Below are 25,243 nucleotides of genomic sequence, written 5' to 3' on the forward strand. Positions count from 1 at the left end.
GGGGGGGAGGGCCATGGATGTGGGGTGTGTGTGTAGAGAGAGTAAAAGATGGTCCTGGTCAGCCAGTCGTGAAGGACAGGCGCAGCTTGACTGGCGCAGATGCGGACGCTTCCTCCACGGCTGTACATCATCTCCCCTTGGCTGGGCATGCAAACCACACCGCCCCGCACGGCAGGCAGGCCCGGAGCCGCCGCTTCCTTCCTGTACACACATACACACAAACGCGCACACACTCACATGCACACACACGCGCAGAGTGGCGGTGTTATTGCCTCACGTGCATGGAGATGAGGATGGAAAGGAGAGGGAGAGAGAGAGAAAAAATGAAAGAGAGAGAAGGGTTTGAAACGCATGAATAAAACGGGATGGATTTTTCTTTAGCAGTGGGATGGAAATGTTAAGTGTTCAGGGATGAGCTGACCTGGAAGCTGCGTGTGTCGCAGACTGTTATTCTCTGGAGAATCCCTCGTGGGAGTCGCACATCCGTGACCTCTGGGTCATCCTGGCCGGATGCAGAGCTGCTAATTAGTTTTTTTGGGCTCTTATTCTATCCTGAGACCCGACCATGTGTGTTGATGTCTCGGATCTCCCTCTGTTCCCTGGTCACTCATTTAGAAGACACTTTTATCCAAACCCCAATTGAGTGAGGAGTTAGTGAATTCATATGCATGTTATTGTGGAGCAAGTCCATCCAACATTAAAACCATTGCACTTTTATTCTTTATTCTTATCTTCTTTGTACTTCTTACACACCATCTATTCTTCAGCCCCAAGCACACGGCCCTGTTGGTACAGACATGAAACAATAGTTTTGAAAGCGCGTGTCTAAAATAGACCTAGCAAATGATGGTTGACGAATGACAAACACAGCCCCACTGCATATATACACAACGCTCTGCTCTGTTTAAACAACACAATATATATTATTTCCTCGGTCCATGCTATAAGTAAGAACCAAAACACACGCTCAGTAGTCTTTGGCCTTCACACCTCTCCCTCCCCCTCCTCCTGACTCCTCAGACCTCCCCAACGGCCAGAGCGACAAATCGGGCACCATGCTTTCGGACGGAGCCATCTACAGCAGCATCGACTTCACCACCAAGGCCAACTACAACAGCCCCGGCCAGGCGTCCCAGGCCACGCCCTACGCCACCACCCAGATCCTCCACTCCAGCAGCATCCACGAGCTGGCGGTGGAGCTGCCCGAGGCCCAGTGGAAGGCCTCGCTCCAGGCCAAGCAGGAGATGGCCAACCTGGGCTACTCGCTGCCCGACAAGAACTCCTGCAACAACAGTAAGACCCCCGGCGGTGCAGAGGGGAACATGAATGGATGGGTTGGATACCAGAGAGGTGGATGCATGTGTCTCCTGTTTGATTTGTTGAACCGTAGAGACTTGTAATATGGGATTTTCCGTCCTCTGGAAAACGGAAAACTACTCCTTCACAACCACGAACGCGACGTGGCTTTCTGGGGGTACTTTGATGTACGTACGTCTGCTGGTACACAGCGGTGTTTATCGTTATTTTAACCCCCAAGTGAACGCTATGTTGGTTACCTTGCAGGGCTGAAAAAGACGCGTATAAACAGCAAATGCAGCCTTTATTAACGCATTTTATGCAGCTCTATCCGCTCTTACCTTGAGGGGAAGCAGCGTTCGTGTTGGCTTCCAACGTAGTTCTCCCTCAGCTAAAATCGGAATACCTCTGGGCCTCTGCTGAATAAAGGAAATAATCCCATTTAATGAGGCTGGATTTGAAGATGGATGTTTTTTTAACCCCATGAAAAGATATAGTATTATAGTCTGGGTCTGCCTCGGTTTATATAATATCTATTTTTATGATCTCATCTTGCAGACCAAAACAGATTAATTCATCTTAACAGAGCCAGTCCAAAGCAAGAATTCTTTGAAACTGCTTCTCTAAATCAGACTTGCCTTGTTTTAAGCAGTTGGATTATATGCCATTAAATATGATTATATCTCTGACTAAGTAAAGCAATTAATTCAGTTCTTTGCCTTTTAAAAGATTAAAGACACTTTGCTCTTTGAATAATGTAATCTGTTTTATTTCGTCTACTTTGGACGATATCCCTAGTCCAAAAATTAGATCAATGGATATATATCTAAGTAAACCTAAAAGTATATTTGATCGCAGAAAAAACCTGCTGCATGTCCGTTGCTCTAACTGCATGTCTGCATGTGCTTATGCTTACTGCCGGTCACCTGACGCCACTGTCATGTTTTTGCCCCCTCCCCTCTCCCTTTAACCCTCCACTATAGCACTCCTTTTCATGCCCGACTACCGATTGGCAGATGGATTGTCAAATAGAATACCACACAACCAATCACAAGATTTCAGCACCACCAGCTCTCACAACAGCTCAGAGCGAAGTGGCAGCCTCTCAGGTGGGTCTTCTGACGCGGCGTGGATAAAAACTGGGTCATCTCCGCGGCGACACCGCTTGGCTTCATCACTGATGTCTTAATGGCTTGATTGATCCCTTAATTGCATGTGCAAGCCACTCATCCTGTCAATGTTTAAGTCCACCCCCACCAATAATATGCTTTTGCTCACCTCAATCTCAAAATGCTTTGGGTCCGGATTAATTATATATTGTGGAACAGCAGGAATTTAGCCAATCATGCTGTTTTTGCCAATCTTGATGTGTTTGTGTGTATGTGTGTGTGTGTGTGTGTCAGATGTTAAGCCATGATAGGTTACAATTAGATAATGGAGCTACAATCTGTGTGCAACAAAGGAAAAGTTGATTTGTTTTGCGTGGTCTGTTGAAGATATAAACACAGACTCTGATACTGGGTCCCGGCCAGGGCTGGAGGGTCTGGACCGGCCTTGTGGTTCTCTGCTGCTTAACAGAGCAGAGAGAGACAGAGAGAGAGAGAGTGACAGAAGGAGAGAGAAAGAGAGAGACGGAGAGAGAGTCAGAGGGAGACAGAAGGAGAGCGAAAGAGAGAGAGCAAGACAGAGACAGGGAGAGAGGGAAATAGAGAGAGAGACAAAGAGGGAGAGGGCAGGAGCGAGAGAGAAGGACAGATAGAGAGGGAGAAGGAGAGACGCAGAACGAGAAGGAAATGGAGAGAAGTGGAGAGAGGGAGAAAGCGAGAGCGAGGCCCAGCCGTCGCCACTAACACATCAGCCATCATAGACGCTTGGCTGGATAAAGGGGTGAAAAAATACCTCCCCCTTTTCTTCTTCCCCCTCTCCCACTAATGGCGGCCAGCCACACTCAAAGCCATGTTCAGAGAATTACAATGTCATTCATAGGACACGGAGGCAGATCTCCACCACCGCCCCCACCACCCTCCTCCGCTGTCCCCTGTAATCATGTTACATGCTCGGGCCTTAACGGGGCCCTCGCTCCTCCCTGAGCCCGGTACGCAGCCTGCTGGGGCACTGTGACAGGCCTGGACTGTGGGGCTCCTCACAGGTTAATGAAGGCGCTTGACAGAGGTCAGCCCAAGACATACACATCATTAACGGCAGACTTCCTTCGTCCGCAGCCAGGCCCGCTGAAGTTTTCACAAAACCAAAGTGAGGAGTCAAATCGGATGGATCGGCTCCCCTTATTATTTCACTTGGGTGGGAGGATTTCGGATGATTAGGCCATTGCCCTGCACTACCCACCTGTAGGTTAACGTTTGGATCCGCACCTCATGGCAACCTCATTTGAAGACGCGAGCGCAGGCACACAACAGGAGCGTGGACTAGAAAGAGACTGCATTAATAAATATATGGGTGGATGTTAATAATAATGAATGAACGCCTCAAAGGCTCTATTCTTTAGATGTCTTGTAGTCATATTCTGCAATGCATAGATTTTCGTCCTCCTTCTCTTCTTCTTCCTCGACGTCTTCTTCTCCATGTCTCGGTGTTCACCGTGCAAATTATTCCCCTTTATTCAGGACAGCTTCCAGTAACAGAGACTTTGCACCAGCTGAGCTGTAATTTGCGATTCATCTAAAAGTAAAGCGTTTGAAGTAGTATGGAGGGAAAAGTTGGTGCTCCGACGGTGGTTCTTCTGCCTCCGAGGATAGGGAAGAAATAATGACTGTCAGGTCTGAAAGAGAGAGGGAGAGGGGGATAAAACCGAAGCAGAAATAGCTTCTTTCAAGGCAGCCATGATTTCCACTGGGGGATGTGTGGTGCTGTTTGTTAAAGCGATCTCAGAATGGCAGTGAGAGAGGGCGAGAGAGAGGGCGAGAGAGAGGTGGTAATCTGCATGTTCTCTATGGGGGCGTTCTCGTGGTGTTGCTGCGAGGCTGGCCTCCCCTATGCTCTGAGGTACGGTTAGGTTGGAGCTATGGTTGAGGTCCAGCAGGAAACCGAGACGGTGTAGTTCCTGTAAACCCGCAGCCGCAGCCTCTTCCACAATTGTAATTTGCGTTATCCAATCCAGTGATTTACTATCTCCCCCTTTATTTAAAAAAGCGAGCTCAAGGGAACACCACTGGTCAGTGATCTGGACACCGTTTGCTACTGCTGTTCAGTCCACTTGGCCCCGCTTCTGATTGGCTGCCGGCCCTCTTCTCCTTCGCTCTCTCTCCCCGATCGCTGCCTTTCATCCGTGAACGTCGGCGAAACCCAAGGAAAACAAAGCAGCCCTGCAGTTAAAGTCTGGGAGTGTCCCGACCTGAAATATAAATAACCCAAACTCCGGGCTTCGCATTTAGTATTAGCTCCTCTCAGAGCGGAGCCCCAGTTTTGTGGGCGGCGGAAGATGTGTATGGCCTGTCCAGCTGCCAGCCCCCACTGTCTGCTGCTTTTCTTTGTCCTGATTTCCTCTGAATTCTCCATATCTGGAGGGGGCGAGGGAAGATGTTCAGCTCCATTCGTGCGTTTCCCTGAAGAGGCTCATTTACAATATTGATGGCCGGAGTTGTGTAGCGGTGGAGGCCGAGGTGGTGGGGTTGGAGGGGGGGGGCAGTTGTGATTAAACAGTCACGTCAGCACGCCTTTTATTGGTAAAAGTCGAGTGGCGCCCAGAGGTGCGATTAGGAAACCCAATTACCTTCACACTAGACTTACACAGTGGAGCCTCCTGCCGCCAGCGGGCCCGCACATTTTCCCCTTATTACTCCTATTCTTTATCAATCTTGGCCTGACAAGTCTCTCTTCCGCCCCGCGCCCCCTCACACTTCCTCGGCCCACGGTGGATCCCTAAGCGGTCGTCCTCCCGGTTGAGATGGGTCTTCTGTTCTGGACCGAGCTGACTCTGGTGTTTTAGGGGAAAGCGATACTTGTATACAAAGCTGTAGTAGTGTTTTCCTTAACATTCTGCGTTCACAATTCTACTACTCTACTATAATGTGTGTAGATTTTAATAAAGAAAAAGACATAGTTATTATTGTCTGTTTCACATTTCCTGTCAGGGATAAATAGGTTGAATCCTATCTGAGAAGGAATCCATCTTTTTTATGTTCCGAGAGTTATGATTCAACGATTCATTGAGTCTCTCTGTAGCGTCACCAAGGCGTGGCTACGGCAGAACATTCCCAGCATGCATCAGCCCTTTCCCTGCTCACTCCGACACGGTAGTTCATCTCCAGCCGGGGCAGGCTGGACAGGGTTCGCCAGATGACACCGTGTGACACACACACACCACATGCACGCTTCCTTTCCCTGGGATCAGCTTTTCTTTTTCCGCTGCTCTGGGAGACTGGGTTGATTACAGGCCTCTGGCAGTGGCAGGCTAACCAACAGATGACAGACAAAGAGATCTTTTTTTCGGTGACGGCGGCTGTGGGAATCTTCTGGATATAGATGTGAGGTGTTGCTTGGCAGAGCAGGGCTGTGTTGCTTGCCACGAAGGGATTCACAGATGCAAATTTTTCCGACGCGCATTACCTCAGCGTACGCTAACGTACGCCGAGACATAGGTTGCGGGACATAACATGGTCACCGACATTTACACGGGAAGCATAGCGTTTCTTGTGTTCGCCTTTCTACTTATAATTACGTTGACGATTTCATGCATTTTAAATATATTATAATCAGACACCTGCAGGCAGCCTGTCCTTATTTCTTTACACACATCAATGGCAGAAAATAAATCGCAAAGATGTAAACACGGAGTCAGCTGAAAATGAGTTATACAAAAGCGAATGCTAATATGATACGGGAAGGGGAAGCAGCCATAATTCTTTGCCGCACACCTTGCTGCAGTGATGTGCTTTTCTTCTTTATGATGATGGTGAGATGCTTTTCCTTCATACTTAACACTGCCATTATTTAACTTAACACTTGGTCGCCTAGCGACCGGCCAACCGTAGCAGTAAAGCGGTGGTTCGCAATCACATTTCCATTGAAAGTTACACCTTCTCATCTCAACGTAATGACTGGTATTTGGATTTATTTCCAGGGAATCACCACATACACTCTTATATGCTTCTGTGAATTCAAGTCAAACGCATGAAGGAAAAAGAACGGGCTTCACCCACACGCAGACTCGTATATAAACCCCCCTGTATTGACCGGGTCACATCGGCTGGCAGATTTATAGAGATGTATATGGCACAGTGAGGAGAAGCCGGTGTTGGAGGGCACGCGGAGCAGTGGTGGAAATGGATGGCGTTGGAGGGTTCTGTGGTCTAATAACAGAAAACGACGGTGGTAATAGACCCTCAGTGAATTCCATTAGGGGTCCGGGTTTATTATGACCGCCGCGTCGGACTGAGATATTTCATTGTGGAACCCCGAAGCCTTGCGTGAAAGGGGAAGGGGGGGGGGGGGGGGGGGGGGGGGGGGGGGATGCACTCACTGAGGGATGAGTGGAGCACTAAGGTCTGATTCCATCCCTCCACCCCTCCAAGTCCTTACACCCTTACACATAAAGGCGGTGTATCCAGTTTCTATGGAGATCTCAGGCTGCTCAGCCTTGTCAATCAATAGGAAGAGGCTTTAATCAGGTAGCCTTCAGACTGCTCGCCGACGTGCCGACAAGAAAGGGAGAGGCCATTCAAGTTTTGTGTACACGCGTGTGTTTTTTATGTGTGCTTTGTTTGAAATCGTGTGTACAGAATTTCTAAACAGGGTTTTGCTCAAATGCAGTTTAAATTTATGTTCACTGCTTTACTCTGCGAGCGTGTGTGTGTGTGTGTGATGAATCGGCGTTGTTTAGAATTCCCATTTGTTTCTCCCAGATTGAAAACAGTGCGTGCATGCGCACTCACACACACACGCACAAACACGGCATACTTACTCTGCGCACCAATTGATTTATTCTCAACGCGTGTTTTATGTCCTTTTGAATTTCATTTTTTGGTTTATTAAATCCTCGTCTGGTCGTTTCTCCTCCGAAGGTGGGAAAGGAGGAGGCAAGAAGAAGAAAACCAAGCCGGGTTCCAAACCCACCAAAGCCAACGGCTCCAACTGGGCCAACGTCCCCCTGCCCCCGCCCCCCGTCCACCCTTTGCCGGGCACGGAGATGGACCACTACCCCAACGACCACCACGACGGGGGAGGGTGAGCCGGCAGCGCGCACGCCCAACACGCGGCTGGAGACAGCTCCAGAGACTGGCTCGCTCAGACGTCCTTCAGGGTAAACCTGAAGGAGCTGGGAGATTGGAAAACATGTTCATTGTTGCACGTGTTGTTCTCCTCACAAGCAGCACGCACACGTGCTGCTTGTGAGGAGACGCACGCACACGCACGCACACGCGCACACGTACACACATGTATGCAAACACATACATACGCACGCATACACCTCTCTTAGACCAGTGTTAGGCATGAGAATATGAAAACAATTATACTGGTCAAGTGGCCCACTGGTTGAAAGGACAAATGGGATTTACTTCCATATTCCGATTGAAGAAAAAAGGAGTGATAGATGCTTGCCTTCAGGGATATTTATGCGCATTAATATACATTAAACAGTATCAGCACCGTTCTCTTTAATACAATACAAAAGTACATCCATTGTGTTTTACAACACATATGTTGGAAAGATATGAGAGTATAAAACATTTCCTTAACCAAAGCATCAAACCTGCGGATAATCGCACAATCCCTTGATCTCGTCTAGGAGGGAGAAAAAACCCTGATGTGGAACCACCACAGATGGTTCAGTTTAAACCATTTACTGATTTCCACACATGAAAGACAATCTCCATAAGCTAGGAGAGACACAGTCGAGGTAAAGTCGAGGTGTGGGATTTTACTTCTTTCCCACACATTATGAACTTCAAGTTTACACAAAGCCAAAGCCTACAGTGTATTTGGTTCAGCATAGACAGAGAGAGTGTGTATGTAGATGCGCTGTCCTCTAGTGTCTACATCCAAAACAGGAGTCTCATCCTTTTTAATAGGCTCTCTGGTAAATGAAGAGACCCGTGCACAGTAAATCTACGGCCACGCTTAATGGCGGCAGATTAAAACAGTTATGTCCTATGGAGTGTGCACTGACAAATTTCCTTAATGAATATTTTTTATGGCCAGTATTATTTCAGCATGTATAAGCACAGCCAGTGCAGGCTACGGCGGCTCCGTCGGCTCCGTTATTCCCTCCATGGATCCCCTCTGCTGAAAGTTATCAAGGTCGCAACGTGTCCGCCGTGTCTCCGAGAGATTCTTCGGCCGTGTATTCCAGTCTTTTCCCTTTGCGTTTCCCCGCCTCTCGTCTCTGTCCGCCCTACTGTCGCAGACATCGATGTTACCCCTGGCCTTTAGTCTCCTGCTCTAGATCCACACTTGTACTCCGACGTGATGCATTATAGATTGATTCGACACACTGAATAATGTAAAACACCGGTTTGTCTTGGGCGACCTCCCTGACTCCTTCCATTCGAAGACACGCGTCCATTTCCAACCACGCTATCGTCCTCGTCCCACACTGACCCTGTGTCCTCCCCGCCGCCCCCCCCAGGTACGAGAGCGACGGCTGGGGTCCCACCATGCCGGTGCAGACCTACCTCCACCAGGGCATGGAGGACGAGCTGGAGGAGGAGGAGGAACGGGTGCCCACCCCTCCGGTGCGGGGCGTGGCCTCGTCGCCGGCGGCCGTGTCCTTCGGCCAGCAGTCCACGGCCACGCTCACGCCCTCGCCCCGCGAGGAGATGCAGCCCATGCTGCAGGCCCACCTGGACGAGCTGACCCGGGCCTACCAGATGGACATGGCCAAGCAGGCGTGGTGAGTCCCCCTCTGAACGGGCTCAGCCCCTGGGTCGGGGGGGTCGGATGGTGGCTTTGTATCCAACTGCAACCTCGACGTCATAATGTGGTTATGATGCTTGACGTGTATGTTGTTTACGGAGTTTGTGCCGTTATGGAGCGAGGAGAGAGACAGAAAGGTGGTTTGAGAGAGAGAGAGAGAATGACATGTAGCATCGGACTATAGATCCTTTATTGACTGTTTTCCTGGAATAGTTAAAAGTTTCGAACGGTAAAGAATGTCGTGCAAGTAATTGCAGTTCTAGTGTGTTTGACCGGTGCTCCTCATAGTCACTTTCTGACAGAAGTAACAGAATCGGTGGTCGTGATCATTACAGTGCGAGTACCAACATAGACCCCCGTACAGATGCAGTTTCCACCGTATGCTATTTATATAGGCTGCAGTTGCTACGGTTTATTATACTCCTCTCTCTCCCAACAATTCATCCATTCCCCTTTGGTATTCTCACACATGACACCTGTGCATTGAGGCGTTGTGCGCTGCAGATGTGCCCATTAATCATTTCATTTTAATAGGCCCGTGCAACCACTTAGTTTACTGCTTCTGTTTACTCCCCTGCACCCCTCCCTGCCTTGGAGCGACAGCGCTCGCTCCCCAGGCCGCCGACGTTGTTACACAAGCCCCCCCCTCCCCCCGTATTGTCCCGCTCCTTCTCATGCAAGTCAGATTCAGGGCCGTGCTTCAGCCTGTTCGCACAGACAGAGGGAAGGAATGAGCGAGTGGCGTTCATTCGTAACAGTGCGGGGGCTGCAGAGAGGGGGGGGGGGGAGAGGTACGGGAGATGTCACGGTTCTCGGTAATGACTACGTTGGTTCTAAAGAAGCGTCTCCGACATCGGGGAAGAGGGGGGGGGGGGGGGGGGGGGGGGGGGGGGGGGGGGGGGGGGGGGGGGCGGAGGGGGACCCGCCAGTAATTACGAGAGGAAGTCTCGCCGCAGACCACCGCCGTGTCACAGAAAACGACAAAAAAACAACAACAAACGCGTGCGACGTCCCGGAGCCGGCCCCCGGCTGACAGCGGCGTGGAGACCCGCGGGCGGGTGAGGGATCGGCGCATGTCGACAGGCCTCGGAGGCGCGCCTTTTGTGTCTGCGTACAGCTGCAATTAGCGGGTCATTATGTGTTAGCAGGCGAGCGGCAGGCGCGGGTGGAACTGCGTCGGAGCGCCCCGAATGTATTCAGAGGGCTGAATGCGGACGGGCGCTCTAATATCTGCCTGACAGTTTCATATAAAGGTTTTTTTTTTTTTTTTCAAATGCCGTCTTGTCGAGATGTCATCTTTTTTTTCGGGTTTCTGCCTCTCGGCATATTTCACCGCACCGGTCGACGACGTCTCCCCGCTGCCAGCTCAACCCTGCCGAGAAAAATAACAAAAAAAAGTAACGTATTTTCCATCTTTGAATTTCTCGGCAGGCACATGCAGGGGGGCTCTCTGCCGCCCCCCCAGGCCCCGGCCCCCCCGGTGGGCTACGTCTCCAGCACCCTGGTGTCGGACCTGGAGACGGACCTGGCCGACGATGACGAGGAGGAAGAGGAGGAGGAGGAGGAAGAGGAGGAGGATGAGGGCTACGGGGTCAGGCATCACCGTGGCATCGAACACACGCCGGGCTCCAGCATGGACAACCTGGACAGCTCCGTCACAGGTGAGGCTCCAAGTACAACGTTAAGGACGTGACTCCGGCCCTGGTCACATCCCCCAACCCTGATTTAAATACCCCTCCAACCCTGATTTAAATATATTTTCAGTTGACTATTTAGTCCTTTAGAAGATGGTTTCATGCAAAGCAGCTTAAAGTGAATTTAAAATGTCTTATTTTATTATTTATGTGCAGATTGGGCTAAAGCATCACTTTTACTGGTAGCAGAGATGCTTTAGCCCTCTGCTACCACAGGTGCCACAAGAACTGAACGAATTTTCCGTCTTAATTGTATTTTTCGGATCCACCCCATACTCCTCAACCAACGTTCCTCCGTCTGTTTCGTTTCTGTTGAAAATGGGAACTGTCTTTGCCTCCATTGTTAAGCCCTGCACACGATAAAAAGGCACAAAAACTGTTCAAAGGCTTCGCACCAAACACACGGTCGCCCAGGACATGTTCTCTGGGAGGCCTGTCTTGTGCTAATTCGATAATTGGTGTGCTAATGTGGGTGAACATGCCTCCTAAATACGCCCCAATCGAGACTTCTAAGCATTTTGGTTGCAGACCTGGGGGGGGGGGGATTACAATTCTTCCTCCAGGAAAAGAGATAAGAAAGTCCCATGAATTTTAAGCAGAAGCGTGAGGGTGGAGGAGAATTAAGAGCACGGAGAGGCAGGGCGAGGGAGAGGGACTGTGATGTGAGTTGAAACACCCTGCTGAGGAACCGGCGCCGCTCCTATCTCTCCCCGAGGAGATTTTCAAATCCATTTCACGTACGGCATATTCCATTCCGGTCTGGGGGCAGGATTTCCATTTTTACAACTCACCGGAAGCTTTTACCGCAGTCTGTCGGAGGGGACACGCCACAGACATGACTAGAATGGTAGACGGCTTCGGTCAGGCCCCTGATGTCCCCCGACTGAAGCCGGTGATGGCTGCCTTATAACACCACAGCAGTGCCCTCCACGGCCAGTCACTGAGAACCACCAGTCTAGGAGAGGAGCGTTGGAACTGCTGGCAGAAGGCTAAGAACCACGCGTTTCGGTGGGTGAAGCAGTGACAATAAACGCTCGTGTCCCGTTGCACCGCGCTCCCACCAATCGCTGATACTGTAGGTATTTCCGTCTCGGACAGACGGAGGCGGTCGATGTCTGAAAATACTTTTTTTCTTTCCAAGCGATACGAGACGAGGAAAAGAGAGAGAGCAGAGAGAGAGAGAGAGAGAGAGAGAGAGAGAAGACAGCCAGACGACGGGAGTGGACCAGAGATAGGCTACAGCTGAGGAGAAAAGGAGGGAAAGGAAACGAAAGGGAATTATAAGAAGAGGGGCAGAGCGTCTGACATGCCTGTCGGCTGGCCCGTGGTGGCGGTGGTGGTGTCTGCTCCCCCTCCCTCCCCCCCGGGGTGCAGCCTACCGCGGGGCTCGGAGCTGGCGGTGACACCCTCGGCTCTGGCTGATATATTTGGAGGAATATATAAAGCAGCGACCAGGGGGCAGTAATCTGCCCCATCGCTCCTGCGCTGTATTACTCTGAACACAGCGCTACGTCTCCCTATCTGACTCCGCCCCTCGCTGGCCATCGCTCGACAGAGCAAGACGCGGCCCTCAGCACCGGGGTTAGGGGCGAGGGGGAAAGAGGAGGAATTGGAGGAGTTTGGAGAAGTGTTGGGAGATTTATGGCGGCCGCCATTTTGCCACTGTTCGCCGAGAGGAGGAGGAGGAAAGGAGGGGGTTAGAAGGAGGTGGAGAAAGGGGCGGAGGTTAGGAGGAGGAGGAGAAGGAGGAAGAGGAGAAGGGGGAGGAGGTGGGCTTAGTGGCATGTAGTGTAATCCCCTGCCAAGCGCCACTTGATACATTTTTCATTGTTTTAATAACATGGAAATAGGTCTGTTTTGTTAATGTTTCACCGAGGGCCGGTAAATCAAACATTTCCCCCCGGCGAGCGATCCGTGCCTCTGGGGGCCATTCGTCAGCCAGCCCGTCGTGTGCTGGGAGGCCCCCGACGGCTCACTCCACGCTGGGAGATGATTAAAGACGCTCCCCAGCAGACACGTCTGAATCCTCCTGATCCGCTGGGTTTTCAGAGACGCACCGTGTCTTGCCTCCGCCACAAAGTCCTAGTGAGACCCGAGGTATTATCCACGCTTTAGTCTTCTGAAGATGCCAGGGGGGGAGAGTGTCGGTATAGCCCGCAGCCTAGATGTTCCCGTCAGAGCTGACTGTTATGTCCACAGTTAGCTAAGAGCAAAAGGCTGTTCAGGGCTATTACCCGGCCATAAAAACGTAGCCAGGCTTTGTGGGGAGTGGGGGTCACGTCTCTCGGCGGCGGGCCGGTGGAGAGACGCCCACTCGTCAGGGAGAATGATTCCCCCGCTTAATGACATGCAGATGAGTGCGCTCCGCGCGGCGTAAATCACGTTTTAACGGCAGGAGGGACCCGGTGTGTGGGTTTTTTTTACGGCAGCCATCTCGCCTCCCGTTTATTGGCCTCGCTCTATTAGTGCGTGGGGCGAGGCGAGGTGTGGGCGAGCGAGTTCTTCCTTTAGACGACATGGCTTGGCCCGTTGCTCAGGATCAAGACTCAGTGATAAAACGGCCGCGCTGCACAGGCACAACGCTTACTTTGATACTATAAAGGAAACACGGCGAGATATCTGTTCAAATAAGCTCACCCTCATGATTTTGTGCGCTCAGTTCGCTGGAATTTGGATTCCTGAGAATTGGAAGTGAAAAAAGTTTCCGGGCGGTCTTAGCGATTAGAAAATGGCGGTCGGCGCAGCTCAAACAGTGGTCCTGTGATGTGATGTACTGAGGCCGTGGTCCCCGGCTGAACCGGAGGAGCTGGAAACCTCCTGGCTGCTTTGGCTGGCGCCGCCTTTACTTCATTATCTACTCCGTTCTCTGTGGGCGGATTGGACCGGGGGGCGCCGCTGTCTCTACTGTCTCCACTGGTGTCCCCCAGGGGAAAGACTCTTGTGAGAGACGAAGAGTTTCAAAGTAACACAGCTTGGCTGAAGTTCACCAGGGCTGAAGGTGGTTACTGTGAAGAGGAGGCTTTTGGTTAGCGCCATGGCAACGGAGTATTCCCTGCTCAGTCAGTATAATATCCAATAATCCAGGGAGGATTCAGATTCAATAGAGAGAGTTGAGGAGTTATCAAAAGGCTAACTGTTTGGAAGCTGAACCGAACCCTCTTTGGGCGTTCTTTCGCAAAACGTTGAGTCACCGCGTTGTTGTGTTGAGCGGCAGTAAGGGCTTGCAGATGGGGAGATGTCATTTTGGATTCACCTTGATCGCCCGAGATTATAGACTGATATTTTGAGCTGTTCTTCAGAACTAGCCGGTCGTTTTTTTCGATTTGCATCAGAAGGAGTAGCCGAAAAGACCTCACTCTTTTATTTCACATGCAATTTGGTTTCATTTTCTATTTATTGAAGTTGAATATCTCTTTCATCCCCTTTTGGAGTCTCGCCCAAGGGTTTGGCCTGCCATTCATGTGACCCTGCACTATGTTATCGTTAAGCTATTATCCCCCATACTTCTACAATACCTTGATACATTTCCGTTGTTCCTTATGTGTGGTATATTTTTGTGTGTGTGTGTTTAATATTCATGAGAGTCTTTATCGCGCACATCCCCTTTAAGCATAGAAAAACAAAGTCACTCTTTGACATAGTCAGCCAAGCCATTCCTTCAGAAATCTGCCGCATAAGTCGTCCGTGTTCGGCGTCGCCTGCCAATGTGTTAACGTATTTTTATTGGCATGCGGATACATTGATGTATTTAAACCGCTTGTTTGAGCCTTTGGAATGGGAACTGCTACCAAACGCATACAGCCTTCCCGATGAAAGCATGCTGTACATAAAAGTACGGCACCAGAAGGAATATCTGCTGCCACGGGTCTAGAAAGCAATCACAGGAATCGTAGTAGAACGACAAAACCAGACAAATACGCTCAATGAAAAACAAGCAGAGCAATGTCTTGATTCCACTTCCCCTTTCAATAACTGTGTTTAGCCGATCCCGTACCCTGTTATTCTTCAGAATCGCTGTGAAAATTAGACCCAAACAATTCAGTATTTCGACTGCGCCTTAAATTCCCCAGCTGAACGCGGGGGTATTTCTGTTGCGCCCCAATCCTCGCGAGCCCACGCTGGTTCTTGCATTCTAATGAATATTTCCCCCCCCCCGTCTTATTCGGCGTATCCTGCTTAGAGCGGGTGTTCTCGGGGTTCGGTCCGTGGCAGGGGACGAGAGAGGGGCACGGTTGGGTGTGTGTGGGTGTACCACCTGGTGTTTGATCCAGTGCTCAGTGTTAGCTAGCTGCTTTGTCTGAGTCACCCGAGGCTACTCTGTAGCTAGCTCACGCCGCACAGGTGTGTTCATTCTTCCTCATCAAAAGAGCAGCGAACTCTGCAGGCTCTGTGTGTGTGCGTGTGTGCGTGTGCGTGTGTGTGTGTGTGTGTGTGTGTGTGTGTGTGTGTGTGTGTGTGTGTGTGTGTGTGTGCCTGCGTGCGTGTGTGCATTGGGGCGTGTGCACACATACACCTGCATGCATGTATGAAGTGCACGTGTGCAGCAGATGAAAGAGGGCATGCCAGAACAGAGCAGAAAACTTTGTGAAAAAAACGGGGAACATTGGGTCTAAACCTGAAGGAAGAGCAGAGCCCTGGAGGGACATGAGGAGAAAACCATTAATGTCTGGGCCCCTTTGACTTAATCATTCTCACCATTAAAGGATTACAAGACACAAGACACAATGCAGAGAGCTGCAGAGCAGATGTTCAGCACCAGCATATCTTCTTCAGACCTCATTCTTTGAATTTGTCCTCTTTGTGTCTCATTCTATCCGGCAGCTTTGAACATGACATGGTTCCGAATAACGTTTGACGTAAAGGTGCATAATACCCTCACACACGTACATCTAGTTGCACACCTGCACACACACACACACACACACACACACACACACACACACACACACACACACACACACACACACACACACACACACACACACTCAATCACACAAAAACACACACATGCCAACACACACTCAACCAAACTCTCTTAACACAATGGTACATAATATCTGTGCACACACACACACACACACACACACACACACACACACACACACACACACACACACACACACACACTCGATCACACAAAATTACACACATGCAAGCACACACTCAACCAAACTCTCTTACCTACCTAACACCTGGACACACACACACACACAAACACACACACACACACTCAATCACACAAATACACACACATGCAAACACACACAACCGAAATCTCAACCAAACACAATGGTGCATAATATCCGTGCACACGTACCTACCTAATACCTGGACACACACACACACGCACACACACCCTCCCACCCAGGCCGGCCCTGACGGCTGTGGCTGTTCCCCAGGGTCCATGGTGAACGGCTGGGGCTCTGCGTCGGAGGACGAGCGTAACTTCTCCAGCCACAGGTCCAGCTACGGCAGCTCCTCGGACGGCTCCATCTTCACCCAGTGCAGCTTCGCCCAGGCCCTGGTGGCGGCCGCCGACAAGGCCGGCTACCAGCTGGAGGGGACCAGCCTGAGCAAGAGAGGTGCGAGGCCCAAAACCTAGGACCCTCTCCCCCATGGAGGATGAAGACCTCGCTCTCTGCTCCTCTGATGGCTGCTCACTCCCCCACCTCTTCTCCTGCTTGCCTTTTGGCTGTGGGCCCCTTCTCTCGCCCTGAGCGCAGTACAAACCCCAACCCTCACCCAGACCGTGGTAGAGCTTCTGCTTCCATGGTGGATGAAGACCTCTGCCGCTCTGCTCTGATCGCTCCTTCTCTGTCGCTCTCTTCTTCTACTTCTTCTGGTCTTCATGGCTGATGGCACTTCTTCTGCTCAGCAGGGCAGTTGTGTTCTCGCTCGTTGCATGCCCGTGCTCCGGGTTGCGTCCAGTCCGAGGGGACGGACTGGAGGTTCTTGTCTGAGGGTTCTTAGGCTTCGCTCCCTTCCTCCTGGTTCTCAGCTCTCCGCTGCATCTCTCAACTGCTCTGCAATCTCTGGCTTTCTGTGGTGTTAAAGGAGCAGTGCTTTGGCTAAGACAAGACTCAACCTAGGATCTGTCTCTCAGGCTTTTTACACTGTGTGCAGCTTTTGATGCCTTTGAGGCTTTCACCTTAATTTTTCCTGAATGGTGTTTTGTGGGTTTACTTATGAATTGCACTGTCCTTTTTCGGTCTATATGCTCTTTTGCTTTTGCTCCACTTTATCTGACTCGTCGTCATCATATCTATAAACCCAAGTCAGGCATCTTACGTGTGTGTGTGTGTGTGTGTGTGTCTCTCCCCTCTCTCTCTCTCTCTCTCTCTCTCTCTCTCCCTCTCCCTCTCCCTCTCCCTCTCTCTCTCTCTCTCTCTCTCTCCCCCTCCCTCTCTCTCCCTGAAGGTAAAGGCTTACCGTCTCACCGGCCGCGGCCCAGCAGCCCCTTCTCGACAGACGGCAGCACGGTGGGAACACACAGCCTGGGGCACCAGAGGGCCGCACGCCCCACCCGGAAGCCCCGCGCCCAGGGCACGGCACCCCACCGGAGGGACCCCGCTGCAGACGGTGAGCCCCCCCCCCCCCCCCCCCCCCCCCCCCCCCCCGGGACCCCCGTGATCGAATACCAACAACAACAGCTGCTTGTTGTATTCCAACTCTGTCACAGCGTTGAGAAAGGTTCACAATGCAGACTTTTTGAATGTAGGGTTTATGTTGGATTTCATTGACGCTGTTATATTATGGTACGCAAGCTGTGCAGTACGAATGTAACTGTGAACGTAGAGTGTTTGTAGTAGGACAGCCACAAGGTGAGTTGTCTGTGCAGCCGTGCACCAAGACAGATTCCTTGTGTGCTGAATTCCCAGTGTGTGAATTCCCTGTGTGCTAAACTCCTAGTGTGTACATTCCCTGTGTGCTAAACTCCTAGTGTGTACATTCCCTGTGTGCGTACTCACTCGGCTGGTAGGCCCATTCTGACCCTGAAAGATAACTACGAGAGCGCACAGCAACAGAAGCCTCAAACAAAGGCCCTCCACTCGGGGGGTTCGGCTGACACCAAGAGACTCGTACCTGTGTGTGACGTCTTCACCATCTTACCATCCGCCGTCCTTCTCTCCCCCTCCTTAGACCTACCTCCTCCGCCGGAGCCCCCTCCCTGCATCCCCCAGGGGTCTGGGCGGATCCAAGGGGCCCGTAGCGTGGGCAGCGTGGGCGCCCCCAGCGAGAGGAAGGCCTCGTCCCTGGAGCGCCAGCCCATGTCGGGCCCTCTGGCCGGGCAGGAGGAGCCAAAGGCCCGCTCCACCCTGGACCACCACCACCTCCACCACCGCCAGCCCAGCGACCGGCTGGGAGGCTCCATGGAGCGGGCGGAGGACGGGCGCAGGGGCCTGAAAACAGGTATGGAGGAGGGCGGTGGAGACCTGGTGCAGGGTGGAGGCAGAGCTGTTTGTCGGCTGCTTCAAGTGTCTGGATCAACCCGTTCTTTGTTCCTCCTCGAGGTTCCTCAAACCTTGAGTAACATTGAAACCTTGAGTTAGCCGGAGACGAGGAAGAGGAGGACTCTCGGACTAGAACAAGGCCGTAGAAAGTCTTGTTATTCGATCTTTGTCTGAGAAAAGCCAGTCCTTGGAAAAAGGCGTAATATTTCACAACAACCTTTTTTTTTTTCTTTTTTCGAAACTAAGGCAAAGAAGCTCAAATGTTGCCAGCTTGGAGCCGTTCCCCGGCCAAGTTCTCACACTGGCTGAAGTGCTAAAAGCTGTTCATGTGGCCGGCACAAATGTGCTAACTTCTGCTAATAGCTTCAAAACAGAAAAATAAAACCAGACTTAATTTTTACTTTTCCTTATTAGACCGTTCCCTTCCTCCCGTTCAAGTCCAAATGTCTGTATTCTATAGAACCAGACCGTGTGCGGTGTCGATATGGACGGGCTGTCAACAACACGACAGCCTTGTTGACTCCGCCGGTTCCAAGTGTGTGTTTAGGACGTCTCACTCATCTCTCCAGTGAGGGGAGATAGCGGCCATGCTGAGCCCAGACTCTGCTCCCGTGAACAGATTGCACTGTCTGCCACTCGCTAGGGGTTCCAATAAACCCCGCCCCCAACAACCCCCACCTCCCTACAGCCAATCAGAGCCCGCTCTGCTCCAAGTGAAACAGGAGGCCTGGGCGTCGGAGATACACACTCTTAATCGCCTAAGATTTCCCTTTCTTTCTTCCTTTCTTTCTTTCTCACACAAACAGCCACTCTGAAATCCAAATGCAAACCATGCGGCCCATCTGTGGGCACTTGTGTGTGTGTGTGTGTGTGTGTGTGTGTGTGTGTGTGTGTGTGTGTGTGTGTGTGTGTGGGTGTGTGTGTGTGTGTGTGTGTGTGTGTGTGTGTGTGTGCCAATTAGAAAGCCAGCCCCTTGGAGACACTGGGAGAGTGCATGCAAGCAGGACATGAAATACATGCACAGCTGAATACATGCATCTTTTTGTGTGTGTGTGTGTGTGTGTGTGTTTGAAAGCACGCGTGTGTGCGCGTGTGCCGCACATGTCTGCGTGTTTGTGCGTGTGTTCTTGTGTCTAAATGTGAGTTTGTGTGTGCGTGTTTGTGCGTGTGTGCATATCTTAGAACGAGTGTGTGAGTGGGGCCCATGTGTTATGCATGTTAGCCAACACATGAGACAGACAGACGCCACCTGAGACAGACAGACAGCCGGGCAGGTGCATCATCAGCAGAAACACAACAACCAGTCAACTCCCTATGTGGTCCCCCCCCTCCACCCAAACACCTCCATCAAGCCTGGTAACCTGCCGGGCCCCCCCTCCCCCTGCCAGGCAGGAGGGTCTCCGTTGCAGTCATTAGCCTGGACCACATGGGGGCGCTGTGATGAGGACACACTGCTGGGGGTCAGAGCCCCCCCCCCCTCCCAGAACCCATACTACTACCCTCTGTTGTCCCTCTACTCCCCCATCCCCCCGGGGGCTGGTGGGGGGGGGGGGCCCATGTGTGAGGCGCGGGGTCCTCTCGGTGGTGCCCTGGCAGTGCCTGTAGTCGTTGGCAGCGCCGCGATGCAGATGTCGGGTAGGACAGAGGGACAATGGAGGGTCGGCTGGTCGCCGGCCTTCACCGCGACACACCGACCACCGCCGTCTGAGCAGCAGCTAGGAGGCGCAGAGGAGGGACACGCGGCGCCCCGTTCTACGGGTTAACGCCGTGGGGTCAACGTGCAGAGCATGTTCACATCTAATCAAAGAGGTTTCAGACACATGCCGTTAAAAAGACACCTTCCTCGTTGCAGCTTTGGTTCGCCCATTGGGGTTCAAGCACAGAGGCTTTTGGCTGCGAATCAGACACCCTTACCGGTTTGTTATCCGCCATAGCTGGGCATTGGGATTGAACCCAGGTCCTTTCAACCGGGAGTCAAACACCGTTAGCTGCCCCCCTCCTGCTTAATATGGTTCAGTTGTCGTCCAAACCTAATCACAGCGTGTACGTGTGTTTTTCCAGAGGAGGGGTGCCTGCCCTACAGTAAGCCGTGCTTCCCTTCCCCGGGGGGCCACAGTTCGTCGTCGGGCACGGCCTCGTCCAAGGGCTCCACGGGGCCGCGGAAGGGGGAGGGCCCCAGGCAGCCGCAGCAGTGGACGGCCACGGAGCACGCAGAGTTCCTGGGGGCCAACGGACAGGGCCAGTACTGTGGGGAGTTATGTGAGTGGTGCTCCTTTACTGACTGACTTGTCTGTCTGTCTGTCTGTCTGTCTGGCTGTCTGTCTGTCTGTCTGTCTGTCTGTCTGTCGGTCTGTCTCTCTGTCTGTCTATATATTTGTCTTTCTTTCTATCTTTCTATATAGTACGGTCATCTAGCTATTTATCTATATATATATAGTACCTATACATCTATCTATATATGTATCTATCTTGTATGTCTATCTATCAAGTATCTATATATTGTCGCTGTATGTATGTTTAAATAGTCTGTAAGTCTGTACAAATAGACAGAAATGAATACAGATACACCTCCTTCTGTCTGTATTTATTTCAGTCAGTGTTATTGTTGCAATGTTTGGAACAAAACGTTGTGTTTGTGTTTTGGTCCTTTTGGGTTGGTCTTTTGCCGTGTGCTGAATGTCTATTCCCTCCCGCTCTCCCCTTCCAGAGTGACCAGCCAGGAGGATGTTGTCATCAGAGGGAGAGAGAGAAAGAGACACCTCGTTAGAAGGTACCATGAACTTTGACCGCTCCTGTATCCTCTCACGGAGACGGACTGAGGCAGAGGGGAGGGCGCCAGGTCGCAGAACTGTAAATGCGATGTACAGACGCAGACATACTGTGCATCTCACTGTTTCTGTGCTTCGAGAAAATATTTTCCACCTTCTAACGTAATTGTAATTTTCTTTTTTGTTAAAAAAACAACAAACAAAAGGAGAAAAAATGTAAAACACAACCTCTATACGAGAAACGGTTAATTTGTTAAAGGAACTGCCCTCAGTGGAAAATAACTGAATTATGTTTCCTGTAAATACGTCCTTTTAATTGTCGTTGCATTGCTATGCAAGCCTATTTCAGTTTGAGTTTTTTATTTTCTATTTACAGGTGCAGTTGGGTTTTATCTGGTTATTTGTATTATATGTGAATTGCGTGGCGATTGTGCCATAAAAAATAATTGTTTTATAATAATCCATTGTTTGTTAATAGGTATCATTTGATTAATGACCATTACTATTGTTATAATTAATTAATTATTGTTTTTGCACTGCAATTCTTGGTGATAAGCACAAAAAACATAAAACTCCTGCTGACATGAAGAACCGGAGATGATATGTGAAGAGGAGTGTTCTGTACTGTAAAGTAAAGAGAGATGAGAATATATACTAATGTACAGAGATATATTAACGGCCCGGGCATTGCTCTTGGACAGCAACAGATGGAAAGCTCATGCCCAGAGTTTGGGCCGGTTGGCTTGTATTCAGTAGGTGTGGGCTTACTATAAGGTAGAGATCCTTAAAGGGGAGGTTCGTTGCTGATTTATTGTTTCTTTGTTTTTGATAGGCTGGAATTAAATGCACACGGAGGTTCACTGTATTGGGGTGATCTTGTGATTCTCGTTGATTATGTAATTCCTGCAAACCGAGAGAAGGGTTAAAATCGGAGGTATACAAGCAGTCTTCTAATGTTTTTTCTTCAGTCATTGTCTTGTCATTAACGCAGATTTGGGATGGGGGGTTATTGTGATTATTGTCTTTTTTTTCTAACCATGTTTTATTTAATTGTATTCTTTTCCCTCTCATGTGGAGGTTTCACCCTGGTTACTATACTATACGATTGTTGCTTGGCTCCTAACCTATACCTATCCTAACCTAAGGAGCAGCTGAAACTATGGGAGACTGAGAGGAGAAATATGAAATTACAAAATACATCTGTCCACGACACAACTGCAGTTGGCCTCAAGATGTCTGCCATTTGTTTTGTTTTGGTTGTTGTATGTAAGGGTACCTTAGAGATAATTCTGGAAGAAGTTCCGAAGGAGATAATTTATTGGTTTACATTGGTCCTGTTTTTTGTGGTTTTCATTTTGTGTTATTTCTTTCTCTCAATGTTCAACATTGTTTGCTATTTTGGAGCACTTAATTTGTTTTGGTTTGCAGTTATTTTTCTTAATTCCCTTACTTCGAGAAAAACATTTGGCATACATGCCACCAGCCTGGTTGGGTGAACGTGCTGGTATTTTATCATTATTCGATTAAATCAGAAGACTGTGGTGCGGTACCTCAATTATACTATTAGCACGTAGCGGTTGGCCATCTATTCAGCGTCGGTCGACCCTCCGAACTGGAGAAGAGCGAAGGGCAAAGCGAACGAGGCGGGATAGCCTAGCTTTCTGCGGAGACGCCGATAGCTTCTGAAGCAGACAGGAGCGGTTGTTATGGAGATAAGCCTTGTGGTGGAGCCAGCAGGTCTCACTGCCTCGTCCTCTAAAGCCACAGACAGGAGCCCTCTACTTCCTGTCTCACCCCTTCTCCCCCCCCCCTCCCACTGTAAAACACCTCTCTGCCCCCCCCCTCCCATTGCCACGTACGATGGATCTCACCCTCTTGTCCGCAATGTTCTAAAAATGATGTCCCTATTGTGGGTTTTTTTCTTTCTTTTTTTTTGCATTTAATTTGTTAGAAAAATGCCTTTTATGGACTCAAACACACAAAATCGCTGCTTAAAGTAACATTTTTGGATGAGGAAAATGTCTTCTTTTATCTTGAAGTGTTTTTGACGGTTGGAAGGACGAAGGTTGTCAATGTCGCTGTTGTACTGTTGGCTTCATCCCCGTCTCATCCCGTCACCAGCCAGAGTTCTGGACATGAGGTGCAAAGAGTATCTCAGGTTATTTTGCATTTTGGTGATGTTTGTATGTGTGTGTGTGTGTGTGTGTATGTATATACATATATATATATAAATATCTGTGTATATATCCATATGCCTCTCCTAACTTGGTCACGCCGTTTCAGTTCCATCGCTGAAAACAATCCCCAACTGTCGCGTCCTATACTGTTGTCCGCCATTTTGAATTTAGAATTTCTTTTTTTATTTTTTATTATTCCAACTATAACGTGCTGGACCATCCAACTTAAAAAACAAGATGTCAGTGACAGAACATACCAAATTAATATTGATATTTCCAGCGTCAAAGGCGTTTTTTCGTGTCTCTTTAATACTCATGTTCTCTTTTTTTTTTCCTTTTCTTTTGGAATCACAGTGTTGTTGTTTTCGTATTTATTAAAAATGATAATAAAGGTATATTGTGAAATATGCATAAAGATTTGTGGACTATAAGATGTCTTCTTTTTTTTTGTTCCTTGTAAAGAGTGTAATGTGAGTAAAGAGTTGGGGGTCCTGAACGGTGGTCGGCTTGGCGACAGAAAGATTCCATGGTTTTCCAGAAGGTTCCGAGTCACTCTTTGTCATGCATGTTTACCACGCTGCTTCTCTCATGTCAAAACTTAACCGACTAAAAATCCTTTCCGGAACACAAGGAGCAAAAAAATCAAATAAACGCTCAACATTTTTGCTTGTCGAGACAACAGAAAAAAAATGAAACTTTTATTTTGGCAAGGATGGAAAAGTACTCTGGCCTTTCCGCTCTCTCTCTCTCTCTCTCTCTCTCTCTCTCTCTCTCTCTCTCTCTCTCTCTCTCTCTCTCTCTCTCTCTCTCTCTCTCTCTCTCTCTCCCCCTCTCTCTGTTGTTCCTTTGTTCTCAATATTGTTGGTTCTTTGTAGCCTATCTGTGTGTCGCCTTTTTGCTATAAAAGTGGATTAAAAAATAAGATAAAAAGTAAAGTTGTTGGGTGACGTCTTTCTGTACAGTGCAGGGACGAGGTGATGGCTCCCTGCTCCTATGCCATTTATACATACTGCTCTTTTCTTTCTGTAAAGAGAACAACTTTACTGTATTCACTTGCATGTCCTTGTCCAAGAGAAAACGTGGATTGAGAAAATAAACTTTTACAGTGTCATTCCTCATGTCCTGTAAGATAAAGTCATGTTCTTTCTTTTCTTGTACCTGGATCACTATCAAATAAAAAAATATTTTTGAAAAATTAAGAAACCGCCTAATACTCTGTGACTAAAGAATAGGTGTGACTAAAAAAAATCCCTACGGTGTTGAGTAGAATCAAATATTTTCTTAGGAGATTGAATTTTACCACAATCATCTCCAGTATTGGACGGATAGAGCTCTACCGCACAGCTTATTCAGTTATAATTCAGTGCTCATTGGATTAATAGATAACAAAGTGGAACACTCTGTAAACAGACTTAGCCTGGTCGAGATGTGTGTGTTTGTGTGTGACAACTGTAAACATGCGCGGGTGTATTTGTCAATGTGTGAAATAGTTCCTGACTCAACTGTGCTTTTTATGTCAAATCAATCCCTAGCTCTCTCCTTCTTCTGGAACACTGGCTTCAAACACAAACTATAATCTCCTGATCCCTTTGACAGGCAGCCTGCTTTCATGTGCTTTCACATGAAAGCTGCTGGAAAGTAAGTTGGAAGAAATTGTAAAATATGAAAATGCAGATTAAAAAACAAAACATTTTGGAACTGGATCAACAGCTTGTATAAATACTTGGTTTTCATGTTGTTGGTTAAAAGTTTATTTTCCTAGCTTTTTTTCTTAGAATCCTAGCTTAGCTTTCATTAAATGTTATTTTTACTTTTTAAAGTGGGTATTTTGTCATGCCGTTTCGCATTATGTTACATTGGTAAACTATTTTAAAAGACTTTGTAACATAATTATCAGTGTTGCTGTTTGACATATCTCAGCTAAGCTTAACCTATTGGCATAGGGAGACCCTGATAAATATATGGTAGTAAGCAATTAAGCCATG

General features: G+C 49.3%; 1 protein-coding gene across 10 annotated transcripts in view; it reads left to right on the forward strand.

The window, feature by feature from the left end:
• robo2 (roundabout, axon guidance receptor, homolog 2 (Drosophila)) overlaps nucleotides 1-24,458 on the forward strand; it is a 75,864-nt gene extending 51,406 nt beyond the window's left edge. For 4 of the 10 annotated variants that reach the window (XM_030380731.1, XM_030380733.1, XM_030380732.1 and 1 more), the window contains 10 exons: nucleotides 1,021-1,293; nucleotides 2,280-2,405; nucleotides 7,317-7,479; nucleotides 8,882-9,145; nucleotides 10,600-10,829; nucleotides 16,262-16,444; nucleotides 17,280-17,441; nucleotides 18,003-18,272; nucleotides 20,375-20,572; nucleotides 21,021-24,458. In XM_030380731.1, coding sequence (XP_030236591.1) covers nucleotides 1,021-1,293; nucleotides 2,280-2,405; nucleotides 7,317-7,479; nucleotides 8,882-9,145; nucleotides 10,600-10,829; nucleotides 16,262-16,444; nucleotides 17,280-17,441; nucleotides 18,003-18,272; nucleotides 20,375-20,572; nucleotides 21,021-21,022 — 1,871 coding nt within the window. In that variant the 3' untranslated portion in view covers nucleotides 21,023-24,458. The remainder of the gene's footprint in view (nucleotides 1-1,020; nucleotides 1,294-2,279; nucleotides 2,406-7,316; nucleotides 7,480-8,881; nucleotides 9,146-10,599; nucleotides 10,830-16,261; nucleotides 16,445-17,279; nucleotides 17,442-18,002; nucleotides 18,273-20,374; nucleotides 20,573-21,020) is intronic. The other 6 variants (XM_030380737.1, XM_030380739.1, XM_030380740.1 and 3 more) reach the window with 3 other exon arrangements.
• Nucleotides 24,459-25,243: the final 785 nt, after the last annotated feature.

This window comes from Gadus morhua, chromosome 16, assembly GCF_902167405.1.
Source record: "Gadus morhua chromosome 16, gadMor3.0, whole genome shotgun sequence".
In the NCBI taxonomy this organism is placed as follows: Eukaryota; Metazoa; Chordata; class Actinopteri; order Gadiformes; family Gadidae; genus Gadus; species Gadus morhua.